This window comes from Nymphalis io, chromosome 8 (genome assembly GCF_905147045.1).
Source record: "Nymphalis io chromosome 8, ilAglIoxx1.1, whole genome shotgun sequence".
NCBI classification, from domain to species: Eukaryota; Metazoa; Arthropoda; class Insecta; order Lepidoptera; family Nymphalidae; genus Nymphalis; species Nymphalis io.
This window is the reverse complement of record NC_065895.1, coordinates 7569103-7591942: the sequence shown is the minus strand read 5'-3', so window position 1 is coordinate 7591942 and position 22840 is coordinate 7569103. Positions and strand designations below refer to the sequence as shown.

Below are 22840 nucleotides of genomic sequence, written 5' to 3'. Positions count from 1 at the left end.
GCTCACTCACCCTTCAAACCGGAACACAACAATACCAAGTACTGCTGTTTTGCGGTAAAATATCTGATGAGTGGGTGGTACCTACCCAGACGAGCTTGCACAAATCTCTAGCACCAGTAAAGCTGTGTTAGGTTTGGTGATGTTAATAGTTATATAAAGGGTCATGATTGAACATGGACTTTTACATCGCTTTGCGGCCCGTAAACCATGACGCTATTGACGCTTATATCCCAAAAGTATTAAACAGCAACAAAGAGACTGTATGTGAGTATTATAGATATCCTAAACATCTAAAAACAAGTCCTTGGTAAATATAACTATAATAGAAAAATCACAGTACCTATCCGTTATAACGTATTAAGAAAATAATGTTTAAAAAATAGAATAAAATAAACAATACCAATAGTTTAATTTATTTATAATACAGTAATAAACCTTATCTAAAATTAAAAAAAATATTTCAAGTTTTTTTGTGCAAATAAAATTACCTTTAAATGTTATTTGTATCTATAGATTTAATAAGTATACATATTATTTTATCATCGTGTGATAACACACTAAGTTTTACCGCGCGAGTTCGGTTCTGGCAGCTAGTGTTAAACTACAATACACGTGTCGAATCTAAGTTTCCCAGTCAGTAGTTACGAGCGGCTGCGTAGATACACCTAGGAGTAAACGCGCGTGTGCGATTGGTAACAGGCTTGAATTGAAAATACGCATGTGCGGTTTGTAGTACGCAAATAGTCCATTGTTGATATCTGTTAATAATTCACATAAATGAACTACTCGGAGAGTCGAAGCCAGCTTATGTTTCACTTTTCACATTGTTTCACTAATTAAAGAAATTGATTCTAATACAAACAATTATACACATTACACAACTACTGTCACATTTGCTACAACACAAATAATAAGCTAAACCTCATATTATCTAAAAAATATATCTCTTAAAAACAGCACCATTTATAGAGTATACTCGTAATCTATACATGTCAAAATATATAAAACGAGTAAAATATAAGTATATTATTTTGGTTTTTAGCTTAAAAATTAACATCCCATCCGGAGGTCTCGTCTGGTGGCAACTTATCTTTGGGATATTTTTCAAAGTTAGATAAGTCTAGGTCGCTGGCCACAGATTGCACCAATGGCGCCTTCATCTTGCCCTCGCGTAAACCTTCCCAGTCAAAGCCGAGGAACCATCTGGATTGTGAAAAAATGCAACAAGTTATTGATTTATTTAACCTACATAGGTGTTTACTACGTAACGATTATGACAAAGATAGTTGATTTTATATAGCTTATAAGCAATCCGAGCGTCAGCTGCATAATATAAATGCAAGGATAAAGCTGTGGGAGGGTGCGAAAATGGTAAGAAAAAAGAAAGTAATAGTACAAAATCAATCAATCAATCAATCAATCAACAGCCAATCGTTGTCCACTGCTGAACATAGGCCTCTCCCAAGTAATAGAACGCCGGCTGAAATTTTTTACGTGAACAGTTATCATACTGAGTTGGAAAAAAGCGTCAGCTGTGGGAATTAATTGTTTTCATAGTTACTTGTGATTTTTTATATCTGCGATGCCGTTCTTGAGGTATCCGAGACGCTCAGCTGGCACGGCGCGACACAACTTGCGGATGAGCATCTGAGCGGACTTGGGCACGCGCGGGTGAAAAGCGACGGCGTCGATACCGCGCAGGATGAGCGTATATGTCTTCATGTGGTCGCCGCCTGCCGCGCGGAATGGCGGTTTGCCCACCAGCAACTCGTGAACGAATACGCCCAGAGCCCAGCAGTCCACTGCTCGGTCATGTCCCTGTTCATATTGATATAGATGTATGTTTAATATATATGTATGTTGTATTCGGTTTATTTATTATAAGATGTAATTGCTTAAAATTTATATGTAATATTAATATTCTACATTGAATTAAAAACCTTGTCGCGTATTAGCACACGTAAGGAAACGAATGCACGAGTAAGTGCGTGAAGCGTGACCGCATTCGATAAAAGTGTTTTACGTAAGACAAGTTATAGAAACATTCAATTCAATCTCCTTAATCCATTTGAATCTGGATTATGATCATGTGACAGTACGGTTAATGCTTTAGTAAAGTTAATGGGCGATAACAAATTACCAATTGATTTTTGTATACTCTGTATTATGGTATTTTACTGATTAGTGCTATCTTTAAAATGTTATTGTCTTCGTAACACAGTTCTTCATTCCACGAAATATATACTTATACATACTTTCGTATGATATACAGACAATGTATTCAATTAAAAGAAATTATTCTTTTAAGGTTTAAAAGTCAATCCCTTTAAAATCTAGGTTATTATTTCTGGTAGTTACTAATTACCTTATTGGCTATTCACTTAACCGACAGTTTTTACTAACATTACAACAATTACAATTCGTACAGTAGCAAAATAGAATCAATGAATTACTCTTGACAAGGACTTGTTCACGGACGACAAAAATAAGTGTAATAGACAAAAAAATCAAAGACGTCATCATACGCATACCTGTTACGCATACCGGGTTACTTACATCATTAGTATTGATTTTCATATATTTTTTAATTATAATTATATAAAATTGTTTATATATTTATACATGTACTGTATAATATACATATAGTCCTCCAGATCGATTTCGGCCACGGTGACCAATCTCGATTAACCTGTGCAATTGGTTAATGGACATATTATAGTGTACAAGTGTGTGCGCAAACACAGGTGCACTCTCTATTTCCTAACTCTCATAGCCCGATGTGACGTCAATCCGACAGGACCGGAAAGAGTTCAAGCGCAGAAATAACGGCTTTACATGCTTTCCGAGGAACAGGAGTGTATACACTTCAAACTTTCAGACTCTGGGCTGCTACTGAGAATTTTCGACAGAAAATTTCAATAACTTTTTATTGACCCCACCCTGGGTCCGGGACCTCCGGGTCCGCGGCCTTACATATAGCTACTAGACCAACGAGGCAGTCACACAGATATTATACAACAAAACAGCAATACGTGGTATTGTTTTGTTCCGGTGAGCTTGGTATTGTTGAGGGGTGAGTGAGCCACTGTAATTACAAGCACCAGGGACATTACATCGTAGTTCCCAAGGTTGGGGGCGCATTGGCGATGTAAGCGATGGTTAACATTATTTACAATGTCAATATCTATGTGCGTTGGTTACCACTTACCATCATGAGGCCCGCCTACCTATACTGAACTCCTCAACTCTCCCGCTTTATTCAATTTAAATGTCCTCTATCTAAAATCACACTGTAAGCGATAAGAAATAGAATTTTGAATAGAATCTATGTTGTACATAGATTTACATATTATTTATATTACTGTGTTCTTCTGTTCCTTGATGTACTTTAAAGTATATTTCGTATCGCATTGGTTACAATAAAAAAAGGTAAAACAAATTTTACACAAAATATTTTTTATTGCTAGTTTGAATGTGACTGATAAGCGAAAGGAACCGCCTCGTAAATTTAAATACATCTCATAGTAAATTGAAGTTTTTCAATAAGTACGCTGAAGTCACCTTCTTGTGACTTGACCGTATTTAAAGCAACATAGGCATGGCCTATGTTGCTTTGAGTCAAAATAGGCAACAGTGCGGCATTACTCTGCATATTTTGTACTGTTCAAATCCAGCATAATATAATTTACAACATCCAACGTACCTACAACAGTGCCGTCACTATATTTTGCCGATAATAATTGCAGAGATTTGGTCTGAATGAGGTAAACTTCATCTTAGTTATGTTAGACTATATTGGGTTATCATAACTGAATGCGAATACAACATTGTCTGTGCTATTGAACCTTGAAGAACTCGTTCGTTGGAAGTCAACGCTGATTGGAGCAGCCATGTAATGGTTGACTTAGAATGGGCTAACACAAGTGAATTTATAATTTTATAATTTATAACAAATCATTCTATTCTTCATGCCATTGTTATTTTTTGACGAATTTGCTCGTCTGGAGCTAACCGAAGTGCAGCAGTCATATCATGGTAAAATTTAGAACGCACTATCGTACTTAAAATTGAGAGAAGTTCCTTCATCTCGAGTCGATCCTGGGTGTAGAATCAGGTCATAATAAAAGGTTACCATAAAAATGCATTGTCATCAGAATAGACCCTACATTTCAAATTCATAAGATAGATGGAAATGGCTCTAATTCAGCTCGCAAGATTTGAACTAAACAAACTAACAAATAAACATAAGAATCTCACAATACCTTATTGAGCACAATCTCAGGTGCTACATATTCTGGGGTACCGGCAAAAGTCCATGTTTTGCTGTTTGTCGTTAATCTCTTGGCAAATCCAAAATCAACCTGAAATTAAAAAAAAATATTTCGAAACCCTCTTTATTATTGGTGTTCCATCGCAAAAGGTTCACTATAAAAGTATTTATAAATATGTATGTTTAATATAATATGCACATTAATTATAAATATATTTTAGAATATAATGTCTCTGTAAAAAAAATATGAGCTACAAATGTGTTTGTCATTTAATTTTTATGATTTAGATGAGACGTACTAATTTAATGTAACCACGTTTATCCAACATCAAGTTCTCAGGCTTTAGATCTCTGTATATGATATCCTTAGAGTGTAGATACTGGAATGCTTCAACCACGCAGGCGGCCATAAAGCGGGAGATGTTCTCAGGGAAGTACCGTTGCTTCTGCAGTATAGTCCACACATCACCGCCCAAAACGGGTTCCATTAGAAAATATATATACTTATTGTCTTTAAATGTACGATATAATCTGTAAAAAATAATTTAATCTTACTATTTATGTATGTACCTATTTATTATTTGATGAGAATTATTTTTGCGTCGTAATGATTAGTCACATGATATGACTACTGGCTAGACATCGCACGCATCACGTACGCATTATGTTATATCTATTGCTTCGTTTGCAATTGCTTGCGCAGACGTATGAAGGTATATTGCAATTACCTAACAGCGCTGTTCTTAACAATGCTGTACTTAAGTATCAACAATTAAAGAATGCAACTTACATTATGGTTGTGGGCAATCACAACAATATGAAATTATCATTCAACGCTGTTCATGAAAAATTAATGATTTAAAGAAAATAATCAATATATCCTAAATATAAGCTTCTCAGTTCCTCTCAATACGTTGGTAAGCTATCATAAAATAATTTAATATAAAAGTATATGTAAAGTGAAACTTTACCTGCATATAAATCTACTTTTACATGCCATCATAATGTTTTTCTCGTTGAAAGCGTGCTCTTGTTGCTGCTGCTGTACCATATCTACTTTTTTAAGGCATTTCAGTGCGAATGTTAACGAAGGATCTCGTTTATACTGTACGAGTTCCACACGCCCAAATCCTCCTACACCCATGGTGCCCACAATCTCAAGATCTTTTAATTCCACGTATTCGTATTCTATTGTAAGGAAAAAAATAATAATTGAAGTGTCATGTTAAAAAAATCTATCATGGATTTTATCTGTTTTGAATTCCATAAGAAACTAAATGCTACTTATTATTGATTTAAAGGTATTTTATCAAAACCAAAAAAGACTGACGATCTCTATGATATTAAAATAAAACTATATTAGTATTTTTTACATATAGATAGATATAATATACTGTAGGTAATCTTTTGTAGATTGTTTTATAAATCGAGTTATAATAGGATATTATGATTATACTATAGCCTTACCACTTTTGACAACTGATGTCTTTTTTTGCTGGGAGGGCCTTGGATCTGAATGTCTTATATTTTTCAATTCTTCCAAATTACCCAATAGTTCTGTGAATGGACTGCAAAATGAAATACGCTTTTTCAAAATGTCTTGCAATGAAATAACCGATGAGAGTTCATATATGTTTCTAGTCTTAACAATATAAGGTTCTTTTCAATTGCTGTATAAATATATTTTTAAATGAAATACCCTCGTTCCAATGTTAAGCATTCCACGCCGGGTGGAAGAGCGGTGACGCTAGCAAGGCGGCGGTCTTCATGTAGTAACGCCTGCTCGCCGAAATATTCACCTCTCCCAAGTGAACCTAGGCGCCTTTCCCCTCCATCTTCTTCGCGTTTAGTTACTACTACTGTGCCTCCACGAATTAAGTAAAATTTGTCCCCACGATCTCCTTGTCTAACCACAGTCGTTCCGGCGGAAAAGAATTCCTGTCAAAAAAGTAGCTTTACAGTCGGTTTGTTTGTTATATTAATTGTTTTGTTTCCTATTTTAATTATTTTGTTATTATCAATATGATTGATTTATATTAAGTTGGTGAGAATATTATTACTATAAATATTGATATAGAGTTTTTAAATAATCAGTTAAAATTCATACTTTGAAAGTCAAATAAAATTTTAGGTATGAATAATTAATTAATAGTTGATTATTGTTTATTTGTTGACATTATACAAACATTATTAACATACATATTATGTTATATTTTATTTTACACTTTATTTACATCTTTAGGATATTTTCGAGAGAATACTAAAAGTATGACATGTCAGGTGGATAATTTAAGTAAATGGTAAGTAATTATAAATCAAACAAACCCTTTTCAAAAATTCTGCAATCTTTGCTAGTTCTATCGGATGAATACCTTGAAGAAGAGGTACGGATGACAAGAAACGAATATTATCTTCTTGTTCTTGACGGCCACTGCGGACCATAATCTTTTGAAATACCCGTCGTTCTAGTGTCCATACTTTTGCTTCCGTTATGCCTTAAATATATTTTTTTTATAAAAAGTTACTTTCGTATTACCAAATAACGAGTTTTAATGAACATTACCAATATATTTAAAGATAAAAATAAACAACGCTATTTCAATACTTAGTGTTACATTTCTTGGTGATTTCATTTAAAACGATACATAATATACGAAGTTAGAAATTTATGATATAAATATATATGTATATAAATATTATGACATTCAATATACAATATTATAGTTGTGGTGGAGCTTTGTGCAAGCTCGTCTGGGTAGGTACTGTTGTGTTCCGGTTTGAAGGGTAAGTGAGCCAGTGTAATTACAGGCACAAGGGACATAACATCTTAATTCCCAAAGTTGGTGGCGCATTGGGGTGGCGCAAGTGATGGTTAACATTTCTTACAATGCCAATGTCTATGGGCGTGGGTGGCTCATATGCTCGCCCGCCTTCCTATTCTATATAAAAAACATATCTAATGTTGTAAATTGTAAAAACCTACAACGAATAGAAGCGAATCTTTTGGCTTTATACAAAATGGCAAGTTCTCCAAAAGCTTCTCCAGGTCCGAAGTTTTTTACCACTTGACCTCCTTTCAATACTTCAAATTGTCCGTACGCTGAAACAAATAAATGACTTCCACTTTCTCCTTCACGAATCATGAGACTACCAGCTGGAAATTCTTGAGGACTCATTGCTTCAACGACTGCAAGAAGACGTTCTTCGTCCATTATATTTCTTAAAAAGTCATTAGCCATAACGGCTTTTTTTATTTGTATCGATGACCTGTAGATATAAAAAAGATAAAATTACAATGAAGAAAAAATAAAAAAATTCTTTTATAAAGTAATTCAATAATTTATATTTTTATCTGATAAATTGATAAACTGTACATGTTTTTGATCTTGACAATGTATTAACGGGAAATAATCGAGGTATTTAATGTTAATCAGAAAGAAATAAGTTAGAGTGATAATAGACAGGTATTGTACCTATTTCGTTTAAATTATTTATGAATTACAATTTTTTATCAGTTAACAATAACATTAGAGAAAGACCTAGGCTGAATGTTGTTACTCACTTCTCATCCTTAGTGAACTTCTCATAATTTAAATCGGTCGGAAATTTGTCACTATCCAAAGGTGTATGAGGCGCAATGATACCTCGTTTGCGCCGAGCGCGTTTCTCGGGATCGGTTTGAACTAAATCTGAAATGGTCTTACGACCGGCACTACTTTTTCTCTCGTCCGCATTTTCACTATCAGAATCCTTAAGGTTGCTAAAGCCGGCGATAGATTTTTCACTTTGAATGCTCATGTAACTCGATTTTTTACTGGACCCTCCTGGATCTACTGATAATGAAATGCTTTTTTTGAAATGTGAAGCATTTCCATTGATGACAATGCTTTCGACCTTTGGAGTTTCAGGGACTTCGGGAACTTCGGGAAATCTCTGTAATTAAATATATGATTATCATACTAAAAGTAATGGACAAATTACGAAGAAATTTTTTTTTTCTCGAGCTCTATAGATATTTGGATCAGAGGTTTAAAGCGTTATATTGTAAAACTATAAAGAAGTTTATAATACTTATAAATCTTATAGATCATACTTAATGTTGGAGTTGTATTATTTATACGTTTTTGTTAATTAAAAAAAGGCAAATTTACATTGTGAATATTTCAGCTTAGGTTCAATAATAATGACCCGACTTGATATTTAAGGGTGAAGTTGAGTATGGGTATTCAACTAATTAAGTCGTTTGTGGTTACTTTACTTAGTTGTAGGGCTTTGTTCAAGTATGTCTGGATAGGTATCAACTCATCAGATATTCTACTGCCAAAATAACATTACAGTATTTTTGTGTTCCGATTTGAAGGGTGAGTGAGTGCCCCATTTTTAAAGTAAGGAATGGACAATATTTCTCACAGTGCCAATGTTCATTGGCGATGGTGAGTGGTGATCACTTACCATAAGGTGACACATTTGAGCGTCCACCTACCTATTTTATAAAAGTAGGTTTTTGAATAGTGCTTCAACGTTCTTCATAAGTCTGGGTGTTTCCTTTTCCGAACCGACTCTAGTTCTAATTTTGACTATCCATTCCATACTTATTTATTTTACGAGTCTCCAACAAATAATAGACGGTACACAAGTTACTAATAACATAATAGCAATGTATTTAAATATTGTCAATATTGAACAACAGGTGTACTTAATCGTTCGTTTAATATAGACCACAGCACGCATAATAAGACTAAGTTTATTATAGAGCATAATTACAAAACACATATTATATAGAAGATGAAATAGATTGATGAATATTAAATATATGGGTAAATAAAACATAAATCATCATAATTTTAACACGAAGTTAAATAAGAAAGAATTAAATACTACAAAGTAAAGATGAAATTCAATGGAATATTACAATTTATTTTTTAATTCAGGTAATATAGAAAGATCTAAATGAATTACTTAAATTGTGTTATTTTGCATACAGAGCAACATTATGTGGGTTTATACTATTTATACATTATTTATATATTATATGGTTATTATTTATATAAAAAGCCGAGATGGCCCTGTGGTAAGAACGCGTGAATCTTAACCGATGATCGTGGGTTCAAACCCGGGCAAGCACCACTGAATTTTCATGTGCTTAATTTGTGATTATAATTCATCTCGTGCTTTACGGTGAAGGAAAACATCGTGAGGAAACCTGCATGTGTCTAATTTCACTGAAGTTCTGCCACATGTGAATTCTAACAACCCGCATTGGAGCAGCGTGGTGGAATAAGCTCCAAACCTTCTCCTCAAAAAGAGGAGAGGAGGCCTTTAGCCCAGCAGTGGGACATTCACAGGCTGTTACGGTTACGGTATATATTATTTATACGTTTAATTTAAATGTGATATTACAATTTCAACCACGAAAATTCTTAAGAATCAAGGGAGTTCATCCAACTGTACAAACACAAATGCAATATGCATTCTGCATTGAGAATTTCTGGATACATAATTAAATATTTTTTTTTGGCTCAGCCTGGGATTTGAAAAAAGAGCTTCGGAATATAGTTTTTTAAACTTATACTTATTTAACACATATCTAGTAAATCCATGCTGTCTTCTTCCATAATGGTCTTCCAAATATAAGAGAAATAATGTTACAGTTATTCTAGTCTTTCATCATAATTTATAACCAATTTATTTCGATATGTTATGCCGATTCCATACTTATAAATAAAATAGAATTCACATAAGCTATTTCATGAAATAATTTTGGCCCAGGGAATAGATGTCACCTATGGATCTCAACCGAAGGCCGTAAGTAGAAATCCAGGGAAGTATCAGCGCAACCAGTATCTTCACATACTTAATTTGTGTTTATTGTAATACTGAAATTGTGGAGTAAAACATGATAAGGAAATCTAAAGCTGTCGAAATTCTGTTCTGTCTGTGACATGTCTAATCTATAAGCCCTCAGTGATAAACCGTGGTAAATGAACTCCAAACCTTAAGGAGAAAGAAGAATTTTGCAAAACAGTGATATTGTTGAGTGTTTGGCAAGTCTCTAACTTGAGGCTTGGTTAGGTAAACCAAGTATTACCTAACCAAGCATCAAGTTAGAGAATCCTTATCAAATGAAAGAATCTGTTGTGGACTGCAATTCGCCTGATTGGAACAGTCTCGTTGGGATAAGAGATAATTTAAATGCGGAACAATGCAATGTTGACGTTTTGTACACTATGGGTGTATCATCATCTCGTTATGGAATAAAACCATGTATAGTATTTAACATAATTTTTGTTATGTTTATAGATCTGTGAAATTAAAAAAGCTATAGAAAAAATCACGTTTTTAATATGAATTTTATCGTTAGTTAAATCTTCAATAACTTTGATTTATCACTAAAAAATTTATCAGCATAAAAATGCTTTGATTTTTAACGATTGATATATCCGCCTTGTAAGAGATCGATGGTTGTAAAAAAAGATAAATTTATTTTTAATGAGATATCTGTTATTTTGATTTAAAATAAGTAATTATTTTTTAAGTAAATTCATTGTTTAGAATTGCAAATTTAAAATTTTCTATAAAGTAAGTTCTTAAATCCATTATTGCAATAGGTAACCTTCTTCTTTAGTTGCATTTCTTTTGCACCATGAAATTATCTTTGGTGTTTTAAATATCTAATTTAGTAAGTTTTTCGATTGTGTTAGGAAAAAACTTAACATTACATGGTACACGCTCCAGTAAATAGTTGCTTTCAAAGCAATATCGCTTAGCTTTTCGTAAGTATTTAAGCGATCATAATGTACAACTCTAAAGCGACAACTTTACAAGCTTTAAATAAAAAAGTACACCGCAAAAACTCCATTACAAATGTAGTGTGCCTATTTTTTATACAAGATTTCGCGGAATCATTTAATATGCATAATAATACTAATATGAGTAATATTTTATATGGATTTGTATTCTTGTGTATTTGATAACATATATCTAGGTTAATGTAAGTGACTTCATAAAATGATCGGATTTAGACAGGCAGGCGGCAGGTAGTGGACAATATATAAACCTTAAAAATAAAAACAAATTATCAACGCAAAAATATTTGTAGCCACACATATATATTTACATAAAGCTTATTACTTTGAAAACTTACAATACCGTAAATCAATGCGTTTTTCTATAAATATTAAATAGATATTTTTGCGTTAATTACTCTTAGGGTATCTAGACTTCATGCTTTAAATTTTGTTTTACTAAGTATTTTCTTCTTAATAAATTACATACAATTGAACAATAAATCAAATAAAACTCTGTTAATAATATCAGTAGCGACTTATGTGGCGTGTGTTTTACCTACTTTCTATTTTATGATAAGCTAGTTGGGAATTTACACCCACGGCAATTATTTTTAATACACATATTAATAATAGTTATATAAATTTCAGCTTTAACATTGTCGAGACAATTGTCCTACTTTATAATACTTATATTTAAAAATACGTTATTTTTAATTATGTTACAAAATCAAAATACTTTTATTGCACAATTTTAATGACTCTACAGAAATGTGTAAATGAATATGTCATACAATACTCGTAATGAAAATTAAACAAAAGGTGAATTACTGCCGATACTTACAATAGTTTCTCTTCGAGGTACAGAGTCATTGCGTTCTCTTACGGGAGTGGTAAGATTAAATCCTCCTTTGGATGCCCATTTGAATGGCGGACACAGCACCATATTAATTATTTGTTTATACTTGTCAAATTTAGTGCATTATAAAAGTAAGGCTATCGCGCGATGCGAAGCGTTCACGTTGCGAATTAAGACTGCTCGATCGGCGCACTAGCAGCCCTTATCGCAAACACTAGATAATCTTGCCATACCGATTGTTTTAATTATTCCGTAGCAAACGATGATTACTATTTATTATCGAAGAACCTTGCAATCTTATCGCTACAAATTGTATCTTCTCACCAAATCAAAACTATTCACAATAAAGCAGTCGTTAAGTATCAAAAACAATTTTATAAATATAATCATTTTCAGTATGTCTAATGCACACGTAAAATTTTATCGTTAGGCGGTTTTATTACTATCGAATAAGTTTCTTATATTATACTGAGCAATATTTATGGGATAGGTAATAAGGGTGGTTGTTAAATAAAAACACATTTAAATTCATACTATAATTTATTAATAACGTAAATGAGTACACAATGCCAAAGGCTTTAAATGATTTACTTCATTCAACATTTCCCATTTGAAAAAAATATATATTTACAATAGGAGAGAAAATCAGCTCTGCAATCTATGATAAAATTGCCACACAAAAAATCTATTTATTACTTTATCACAAATCGCACGAGAAGGATCGCTGTGCACTCGGCTCGATAACATTCGACAACAAAAAACCGCACAACGGTCGGCTCTGAGCTTCCGCGCTAGATTAAAATGTGCATCGACTCTATAAAATGTGCCAAACGGAAGACAACCATTAGGTATAACGAACGTAAGTTTTAAGGTATATTAAAAAACTTTAAAACGTTTAAGTTTTAACATTATACGTACAACATACAGATACGGAAATTGAGCACGGTAATTAGTATCTATTCAGTAACGCCGGCCAGGCCGCAGGCCGCGCGACGCGTGCGGCTCGCAGCGCGTAACGCGCGCGACGGCCGGTCGAGCCGCCGCGGGAGACGCACGCAGCGGCGGGTCGACTGGCCGCCTTGGATGAGTACACCAACGAGGTCAGGCGGGCAAATCGCGTTACGCACACGAGACGCACAGGGCGTACGAGCGTCGGGCGCGACCGTGCCGGCGTGACACGTCCGCGACCTCAACAATTACATCAGATACTTGGACACGAAGGCGTCAATATCAACCCTGCTAACATCTGAGTAAACTACACTATCTGAATAGCGTCGACGAGTGCAATTGACGAACAAGTGATACTTATGAACTCGCTAAGTTAACAATAATTCGCGCAACATGCGGCGGCGTCGCCGATAACATATGTACAGCGTGGCTGACGACTACTGATATGAGGCCGACGGGAAGCCACGGGTCGGTTTGTGCACAGCGGTATCGAATGAACGGTTCCGATTTGATTTAACATCTCTTAAAAAACGAGAAACAATCGTTGATACAAAATACATAATATTATCCTTAATTTAACGATTATTATATTATAATACATTGATCTTGATGATTTCTTTTCAAAACCTTATTGTAGCACACTAACCATTTTGTCAGATATGTCATTTAAATTCAGATTTTTCTCCGAGTAACAATTTGGCTTAGAATATGAAACACCTAAAATCTTAAATAATTCATTTCGTATATTTTAATTTATACTTTAATTTCATCAAAATCATCTATAAAAGTTAAATAAAATCATAAAATCAGCATTGATTTAGAGAGATAAAGAGAGATCAAGTACACGTGGCGACTTTTGGGCCGGCATCGCCAGAGAGCTCCTTCCTTAAAACTAAATTTGTATCTCGTCCAAAATGCGCTATGTGTACTTGCATTACAAAAACGATTCAACACAGATATTTGTGACATTGTTTACTAAGAAATATATATAAAATCATAATCATCGATAAGATTCACGTGTACTTGTAACTGTACTTAGGTACAAAATTGCATAAAAAATCTAAAAAATCAGTAAAGTATAAAACTAAAACCTTAAAGATAAACATTCATACATGAGTATTTAGCGATAAAGCACAGTATTGTTCGAAGCTGCAACATGACTACAGTAACGTATAATAATAAATTTAAGCCTAAACGTAAAGCCAGTGGCACTACTAGGTGAGTGAAGTATGCCAAGTCGGCAATCAGAAAATATGACACATAGAACTTGTACAGAGAATATTAACTTACAGTTTATAATTCAGATATACCAAAAGTGTACTTCGCAGTTATCACATAAAACCAGTAGGAGCAACGCGAGCACCTTTAAACCTATACGATTGTGCGCGAAACGACTAGAAATTCTAAACGGACGTAATTAGAAACCGCAAATTTTCCTTTGAACCTTTTGTCTTAATGTACAAGTGAGCGGCTCGTCTTCATCATGTACGTAATTAAAGCTATTAATGCAGACGGCACTGCGCTATCTTATGACTTGAAACGTATACCGGTGTGTTTCGGACGCGTGGCAACGGGCAACGTACACACCGTAAATCATAAAGAAATGCACAGTAATTGTTCATACGTTGAAGTAACGACAGTCTACGGTCATCTATAATCCCTTCGCAAGCACAATTTTGTGACGGCGTACTTGAAATCAGATCTGTGTGGCGGTAAAACGGAAGTGAACTAATAGTTGAGAGTTTCTATTACGAATTACGTGCACAACTTGTAGATTTTTTAAGTTTTTCTAACTGAAAGACTATTAAATCTAATGAGAATAAATGAATGACATGCAAAGCTCCGCGAACGTATGAATCGATGGGTTTTTGTGCTTTGGTATAAACGTTGAGCGAATCCATAGATGGTTACAATATTTTACAATCCTAATGCAAACGTTAGATCTAAACATTACGATTCCTAAAGGGTTGGACCCGTACGCATATTTGTTCCATAAAATGAAGGTTTATCAGATAACACTGTAAATTTAGATACAGTAGAAGTAGTATTAAACATAATTACAAGGAGAAATCTCAGTGATATGTAGAACTCCAGAGAGTACTCTTTACTTAAACACTACATCTAAAGCATTACTCGCCTACCTTCCAGTTAACTTAGACATTACAACTAACGACCGACAAACGACTCGGTCCACTACAGGGACTGCAAAGTAAATATTTCAATTATTCTATAAACGACAGCGAAGTGTACAGCGTGACTGAAATGAACACTTATTTATTTGTAGAGTATCGCTTGGACTTTGTAGTGGGAAGCGCGGCGCAATAAAATAAACGCGTCGAATCGAATAAATGACGCACTAATTCGTTTAATTCATTTAGGTTCAATATTATATGAATGTGTACGAAATCTATGTTGACGATATATGCAAAAAGATCCAAACGATACTCAAAATCCGTCTTTAATTACATTAGGGGTTACGATCAAAATGTAGAAGGTAACAATTGAAAAATATACGTGTAAATAACAACCGAGCAAATGGCACCACTATCTATACGCACCACATTGTATATATTATTAAAATATTCTACAAAACGACTAACTACATACCGAAACTATGTAGGAGGAATTCAAATGTATCCCTGCGTCGAATACAAACGATCTATAATGTAGGAGTATACGTATAAAATACAGATAAAATAAAACACAGTATCAAAAATAACATTTCACGGTAAAAGAAATTTAGGGGATAGCACACCGTTTCCAACTAGTTTACCGCGAGTTTCTAGTTAGTTACTAACCAGTTCATTATAATTGTTTCCCGGCGAACTACACGTAGTGGAAGCGTTAAAATAATGATTTATTAAATTAAAAGTATGTTGTAAAATTAGTAAAACGTGTTCGAATTCCATATTTACATTTTTCATATGATATGCAAGTGCAAAGCTCACTAAATATATCGTTACATGAATCTGTCTATTGTCAAGAGTATGAATGTAACAACTACTCTAAGGGACCGTACATCGACAACACGCCGGTCAATATTGTGTAACTCTTACAAGTATCTAAGAACGAATGCATTTCCGTTAGCTGCTCGCACTTGTATATGCATTTCTCACGTAATTTACAATACAGTTTTACTTAATAAACTATTTCTGTTAGAAATTTTAATGACTTTGGTATTTATAAGTTCCTGGCCCGAGGGGCCGAGTTGGACTCCTGACGACTGCTATCCAAGCTTACTTAGACAGTACTCGGCTAGCACTATTATTACTGATACCTATAATTAACTTTTGTACGTTTACAAAGAGAGTTCATTGTCATGTTACGTAAAGATGACGAAGTTTTTATATTCGAGTAATAAAATCCTACTTTGTTCCACTGGCTTAGTATGGCGCGAATCTGTTGTATCCGCTTCTGTAGACTGCAGTCTGTAACAAGAAAAAACAAGTTTTTTTTTTAATTTGAAAACGAATTGTTGCTTTTGTCGATTAGAAGGTTTACGAACGAATTTAATTCATTAAAACCAACTTCCATCGACAGAGCCATTTAAGTCAATCTTCATGTACTGAGGCGATCCCTTCGACTATTTAACGAACAAACAAATGATTGTCACAATATTCTTACCCCGTATCCCGTCACTGGTCCAATACCGTGGCCTAAATACGGGTCTGCATACTCCCTTCCATACCTGTAGAATTGGAAGAAAATTATTTATAGTAATCGTATTACATGTTAAGCAATAATAAAAGCGTATACACGTTCACATGCAAGACATGAATAGCTTTCATCAGTATAAGAAATTATAGTTGTTAAACGTAATGTAAATGTCCCACTGCTTAGTATGCGTAGTAAGGCTGCGCTCCTCACAGGAAGGTTTATATCTCATTCCACCATTCTGCCGAAGCAGAAATGCGGGTTGGGAAAGAGCATCCGAAACACGCAAATTTTCTCAAGAGTCACCGCCGAGCGCAAAATACAATTTAAGTATAAGCACAAATATAGCACACGAGCACCAATAGGTGCTCGCCCGGGTCGGAACTCGCAATTCAAATTCATGAATTCTTACAACTATGCCATTTCAGCTCACCTCGAGTAAAATATTATAAATAATACTAACAAAGGTAGGTATGCGATTGTCACAGATATTAGATGGTGAAGTTTAATGCTATCGGATCGTCGCGATAGTCCAAATGCAATGATACATCGACATGATACATCTCTATCTCGTAAATGAGAGAAGTCGTCATAAAGACGGCGCGTGCACTCACGTGGCGGCGAGGGGCGCGAGCGCGGCGGGCGCGGGCGCGCTGGCGGCGGCGGCGGCGGCGCGCGCGGCGGCGCCGTAGTTGGCCGCCGCCGCCGCCGCCGCCGCGTGCTGCGCCGACGTCAGCGGGGACTTGAGCAGGGGCGCCGCCGCCGCCGCCGCCGCCGCTGCGGCCTGGAACACCAACGCGACACACTCACCGGCGTTTAGAGGCCCGTCGAGCGACCCGAGCGGACGAACTCGGACTAGTTTTTCTTTACGTTTGGCTACTTATCCAAATATATGTTTGGTCTGTCGTCGAACTCTCGGGTCGCTCGGTTCGGCTCGATTGGTCTCGGCGATGTTGAATACATCGTTTGTTTGATTTTTCTGATGCATTTGAACAATGAGCCCACAGAGGCCATGTTTATAAAATATATGTAAGTGATTGTAATATAAATATTTTAATGTGGAAATGGGTTAATTCTGATATATGTTCTGATAGATGTCCTTTAATACCTGAAATATGTAGATGATATCTTACCGCGTCCTAATTTTCGCGATCGATGAAGCCTCTATTGTTATTAGCCGATAGTACTTAAATTTGTCAGAAAAAGCAATAGTGATGCAAAAAAATTTATTAAAAACACAATAAATAAACCGTCGTGTCATTTATTTACATTATAATCATGCAACTTCCTGAAATACAAAACTGCGATGGGTTTGTGTCAAATCATATATTTTTCCGCAGCAACTTCTTGTCTTAGCGACCGTTTGAACTTTGTTGCGGAAAAATAACGATTCGAGATGATAACAGACGATTGGCATGCAATATGTAATCGATAAGGAACAATACTCGCTCGTGACACAAACTACGACAGTACAAGACTCGCTGACTTACTCATGTCACTAGACTAAATACGTGGTGATCGTTAGTAATTAAGAGAATGACAAAACGTGATGTCGAGTGTTGTGGGCTCAATGTTCTACTCGTCAACTCACAGCTTGCGCCTATAACTAAGTCACCCACCACAATACTAACGGTCAAGGAACAACTGAACGGGAAGCAAAGGGCCGCGCCGACGGCGTCATCTCGGTTACCACAACACATGTGCACCCTGCGTACGTGGCCCGACCGACGGGACCGCACTATATAATAATGAACAGCAACCAAAATCCCAGCACTCACTCCACAACGATTACCAAACTGTACTAGCGAGGTGGAACATGAATTAGAAAGCGATAGAAATACAGATATAATATTATCAGTCGCATTCGAGACTGCGACGGTTACCTCGGCTGCGGGCTTCGCCGCCTGCAACAACACACGGACGGTCACCACGGCCGAAATCTCACATCACATCATCTTATCGCACACGATATTAGTCGGGAAGTATTTACCTGGAGTCTGTAGTTGGAGTCCGCAGTTGCAGCTGCAGCTAAGAACGGGTCGTAATACACACTGTGGATTGAAAATAACAGCAAATTAAATGCGTTTCTTCGAAAACGTTCAACACAGATTTTATTAATAATGACCAATTTAGTAAAACTAGGTTATTTTTTAAAAAAAATTATAATGTGCATTTTGCTAATTTGGAGACAAGGTTAACTAGACGTTATTTCATAGAACCTGATGATTTCTAGATTTATTATTCTTGTTATTTTCATTAAAAAGTTAAATAAACAATAGAATAGTTAAAAAAGTTCAAGAAAAAGTTTAAAGTATACAATTCAGAATAGCATATATTGTAAATTAATTTACAACGGGTTTGTTATGCTAAAAACATTGCTCAGAAAATCAAATTAGACATAATTATATGCTCCTTCTATTAAACCTAGAAATATTTAACATAAAGATTATTATGAAATTCTGCAAACAGCTTCTCAGGATTATATGTTAATAATTATATAAATATTAATAACAAAAATTGTACTTAAAATACCGGTGAATTGCAACATTGATAACGTGTTCGCTACACCACTAAGTTAAGCATACAAATTTTAGTGCGAAGAAATTTAGCGGTTATTATTGAAGAAAACTATAAAAGAATTGAATTAAATAATTAGTTTCATATGTTCACTATGTTTTTATATCATAAAATCGAATATTAAAAAAGGTTAAGTGAAAAGTATATTACAACAACATTCGTTTGACTATTAATTTAACAAGCAAATAATCGAAGTCTAACAACATTCTAAACGTATAACTAATAAGGTTTAAAGTGTTAAAGTAAGTAGATAGATCATATATACATAATTACAAGCTAAACGTCTATAGGTACATTTACTAAATACTAAACATACGGTTAATATTGAGGAACAATTTAAATTATTCTATAGTTATTATAAAAACTGACTACGTACTTACAAGTTAATAATTAAGTCCATGAGTTATACTTTTATTTTAGCTCAAAAAGCGTTTTATGATCGTGAGTAATTGTTGTTATTTCTAATACATACTAAAAGTATTATTTGTTCATACCAATGGTGTTAGAAGTTGGACGGGATGCGGTAGGAAGCGTAATGGTAACGGTTAAGTGGAAGAGTATCAAAGGACAAGCTTCGCCTCCTGTTTAAAGGTTTACAGTAATTTGTAAATGTAGCAATACTATAACTGTACTGAAGGTGTCGGCTGGGGTTGGAAGATTCAAAGAGGAAACTTTCTTCGATATTTTCACCGCGTAATCGAAGTTAATTTCCTCCCTGGATCACAGAATCCATACATCCACAGCGCTCGCGCTCGGTAAATGTTAGGTTGACCAACATCGACCGGCAGAGCGTCGAGGCCGGGGCGCGCAAAGGCGGTGCGCGGGTGCGGGTGCGGGATGTGCGGGTGAGTACTCACGGTGCGTAGGCGTGCAACGGCGAGGCGTATGCGGCAGCGCGAGGCATCACGGCGGGTTGGAGGGGGTGGGGGTGCGCCGGCGCGGCGGCGGAGGGGCGCGGGGAGCGCCCGCGCAGCATGGCCGCGCCGCGCAACGCCGCCGCGGGAGCTACATGCAACACACATAGGGCTACTGGCATGCGGGTGCGGGCGGGTGCGGGGTGCGGGGTACCTGCGTCGCTGCGCGGCGCGCGGCGCCAGCACGAGCGGCGGCGCGGGCGTGGCGGCCGGCGCCGCGCCCAGCCACGGCCACGTCACGCCGGACACCCGCAGCCCTGCGCACACATCGCGCCTCTACACTCTGACCACTGCGCCCTACCGACGGCGACTCCCGGCCCGCTGTCTATGGGTGGCGTCGCGAATCGTACCCGGTCGTATTTTTCGTACCGCCGTAGTGCTCACAGGTGAGTCGCAGCTTTATCGACATATTATCCTCGACTCGAAGCGACTGATTTTTATACGACTGCGATCGTCAGACACGACAGTTTTAGCCGTTTTCGGTGAAAATTGACTTTTTAATAAAAAAATACACCCATATTGCAATCATCTTCTTTCTCGAAAGAAATCCCTTAATGTCTTTTTAGTAATGTGGCAGCTATCCCCTCTTCATTTAAATGCATACCCGAATAAGTAATACGTCGATTTAAACAATTAAACAATAAATCTATGTTACTATTTACGATGCACTAGAATGCAACTTCAATAACTAGAATGAGTATATATTATTGACAGACATATTACCGGGCGAACCAAGGCCATGCTACATCACAGCACGACTTAAATCGTAATATTGTAAGATAATAATAGAGGATCGTAATGCTCACCATCGTGCGATCGAATAACACATATGTACCTACATTCTGCTCTAAAAAGCATGGCCGTTAGGGTTGATTTTTACAGATGCCTCGAAATAGACTTATCACATACAACATCTCATCGAGCAATAGTACTAATAAACCATAGTCCCACCACATAAGTAAGAAAGATCATGCTCGAATGAATGTTATTATAACAATGTAACGCGTAAGCTTTGGTCGGGGAATGAACGATGAAATAGGGAAGACAGCTCACCTTCGGGCCACTGGACACACACTGAAACAAATAAATACAATTATAACAATGTCGTAACGCCTCGGTGTCGCTACGCTAGTACAATGAAAACAATCCTAGAAGACATTCTCCACTACAGAATGGAAATATTGATAGTGCAAGGCCGAAATCGCATTCATTCCAACATAGTTCAAGATAGAGGAAATATTTTATAATGAAAGTGAAAACTAACAAGCCCACTAGTTTTGGTGTTATTCGGATAGTGTTTGTCAGGCAACTGTGACGCCGGAGACAGTCCTCGGTATAATAATTATAATAAAAGAACAAAAACGCATGAAACAATAGCACGTAAACTTCGTACTGACCCGCTACTTTATGAAAGCGTTAAACAGTGCAGGTATTATTTGGCATTTAATTAAAACATAATTTAAACAAATAATAGAAAAGGCGAATAGTTCCTTATTCCGGATAAGGAACATGAAATAAAGATGGCGTGTGAAGTGCGTGCGGTCTGCCTGTCTCCGGCCGCCGGCGACTCATTCTCTATACAGCATTCACCTACGAGCATTCCAACGGATCTAACACGTAACACGCGGGTACATCAACATGGACAACACCGATGTGTATAAGCCAGCACTCTCACCCAGAGTGGGAACTGATCCGTTTCTAGCCAGAATATCTGGATGGGTTAAAAGAGAAAATCCTAAGATGCATTATATTAAAATACATATCACAAACAAATATAATGAACAAATTGTTTCTGATAGACTTGATATTATTCACTATAGGGGACTTTAGTGCAGCGTTAGTTCGTGGTAAATGTCTGAATAAACACACGGGACTGGAGGATTAAGTACAATATGTCATGATCGCTTACCGTTGGGAACCGCGGGCGATTTCTTTGTCTGCACCCTCGCTGTAGCGTTATTAACCTGATTTCAGAATAAATAAATAGCATGTCAGAAGATATTATATAGAGTACGACGTTACTGGGAAAAATAAATAATAAATTGAACTTTAAAATAAAATATTACGTAACGAATTAACTTAATGATTTTGATATAAATACATACTTGCAAGTTATTATAAGAAACTAATTTGTTAATTGCAACCAATTCATAGGACTCGAACCCATCATTTAAGCACTGCGAATGAATTTATATTTAATTAAGACATTATTTTTTTGTTTTAAAAAAAAAATATATATTTTTAGTTACTTTACCCTAAAACAAGTACATGGAGATATTCAATTTCACTCCTAAGGAAATGTTTCGCACCTTCAATGATAAAGTAACAAAAAGTGTTTATAGGTAGATTACAAACTTTACAAGTAGTCGACAGGAATATATATATTATATAAGAAGGAAAAGGACGGTACGATGTTTACGTACAGGAACGTAGTTGTTTGCATTTAAAAAATGCGTTAAACAATAGGTACAATACATATATGTAGGATTAAAAAACACAAAATTATAATATTTAAACTGTGTGTGTGTACTAAAAAAAGATATTAAATATTTTATTTTTATTTGATGTCATTATTATTAAAGGTGCGATTTTGATTACAACTTACAAAGTATAAAACATCAACCGATACGGCTGTTCTGGCTCTCGCTATTTAGTGAGTTTTTATTAAATACAGTCAGTGCTCGCACTGAAGTATAAAATATTGTGTTTGGAGTCTTACCTGAGTTACATCGAGATGGTAGGGACCGTTCTACATTCTCTGTGAGACACTCTCTCATTCGATCGGCATATTAAATGACCGTCTAGAGAGTAAAGGGATAAAATAAATAAGGTT

At 35.8% G+C, this 22840-nt stretch overlaps 2 protein-coding genes across 11 annotated transcripts in view; both read right to left on the bottom strand.

Moving 5' to 3' along the window:
• Positions 1-446: 446 nt before the first annotated feature.
• Positions 447-12075, bottom strand: LOC126769856 (cGMP-dependent protein kinase 1-like). Its single transcript, XM_050488769.1, has 11 exons — positions 11900-12075; positions 7833-8203; positions 7254-7537; positions 6596-6765; positions 5970-6208; positions 5738-5838; positions 5242-5458; positions 4570-4801; positions 4263-4361; positions 1562-1818; positions 447-1203 (listed from the first exon to the last, which is right to left on the bottom strand). Exons 1-11 carry the CDS (start codon positions 11999-12001, stop codon positions 1044-1046), a joined length of 2232 nt encoding a protein of 743 aa, XP_050344726.1. The 5' UTR covers positions 12002-12075; the 3' UTR covers positions 447-1043.
• A 360-nt stretch (positions 12076-12435) lies between these two features.
• LOC126769860 (RNA binding protein fox-1 homolog 1-like) overlaps positions 12436-22840 on the bottom strand; it is a 43773-nt gene continuing 33368 nt past the window's right edge. For 2 of the 10 annotated variants that reach the window (XM_050488778.1, XM_050488776.1), the window contains 5 exons: positions 21917-21971; positions 21061-21081; positions 19951-20098; positions 18507-18567; positions 17319-18420 (listed from right to left, as the gene is read on the bottom strand). In XM_050488778.1, the coding sequence (XP_050344735.1) occupies positions 18007-18420; positions 18507-18567; positions 19951-20098; positions 21061-21081; positions 21917-21971 (699 nt within the window). In that variant the 3' untranslated portion in view covers positions 17319-18006. The other 8 variants (XM_050488779.1, XM_050488783.1, XM_050488785.1 and 5 more) reach the window with 8 other exon arrangements.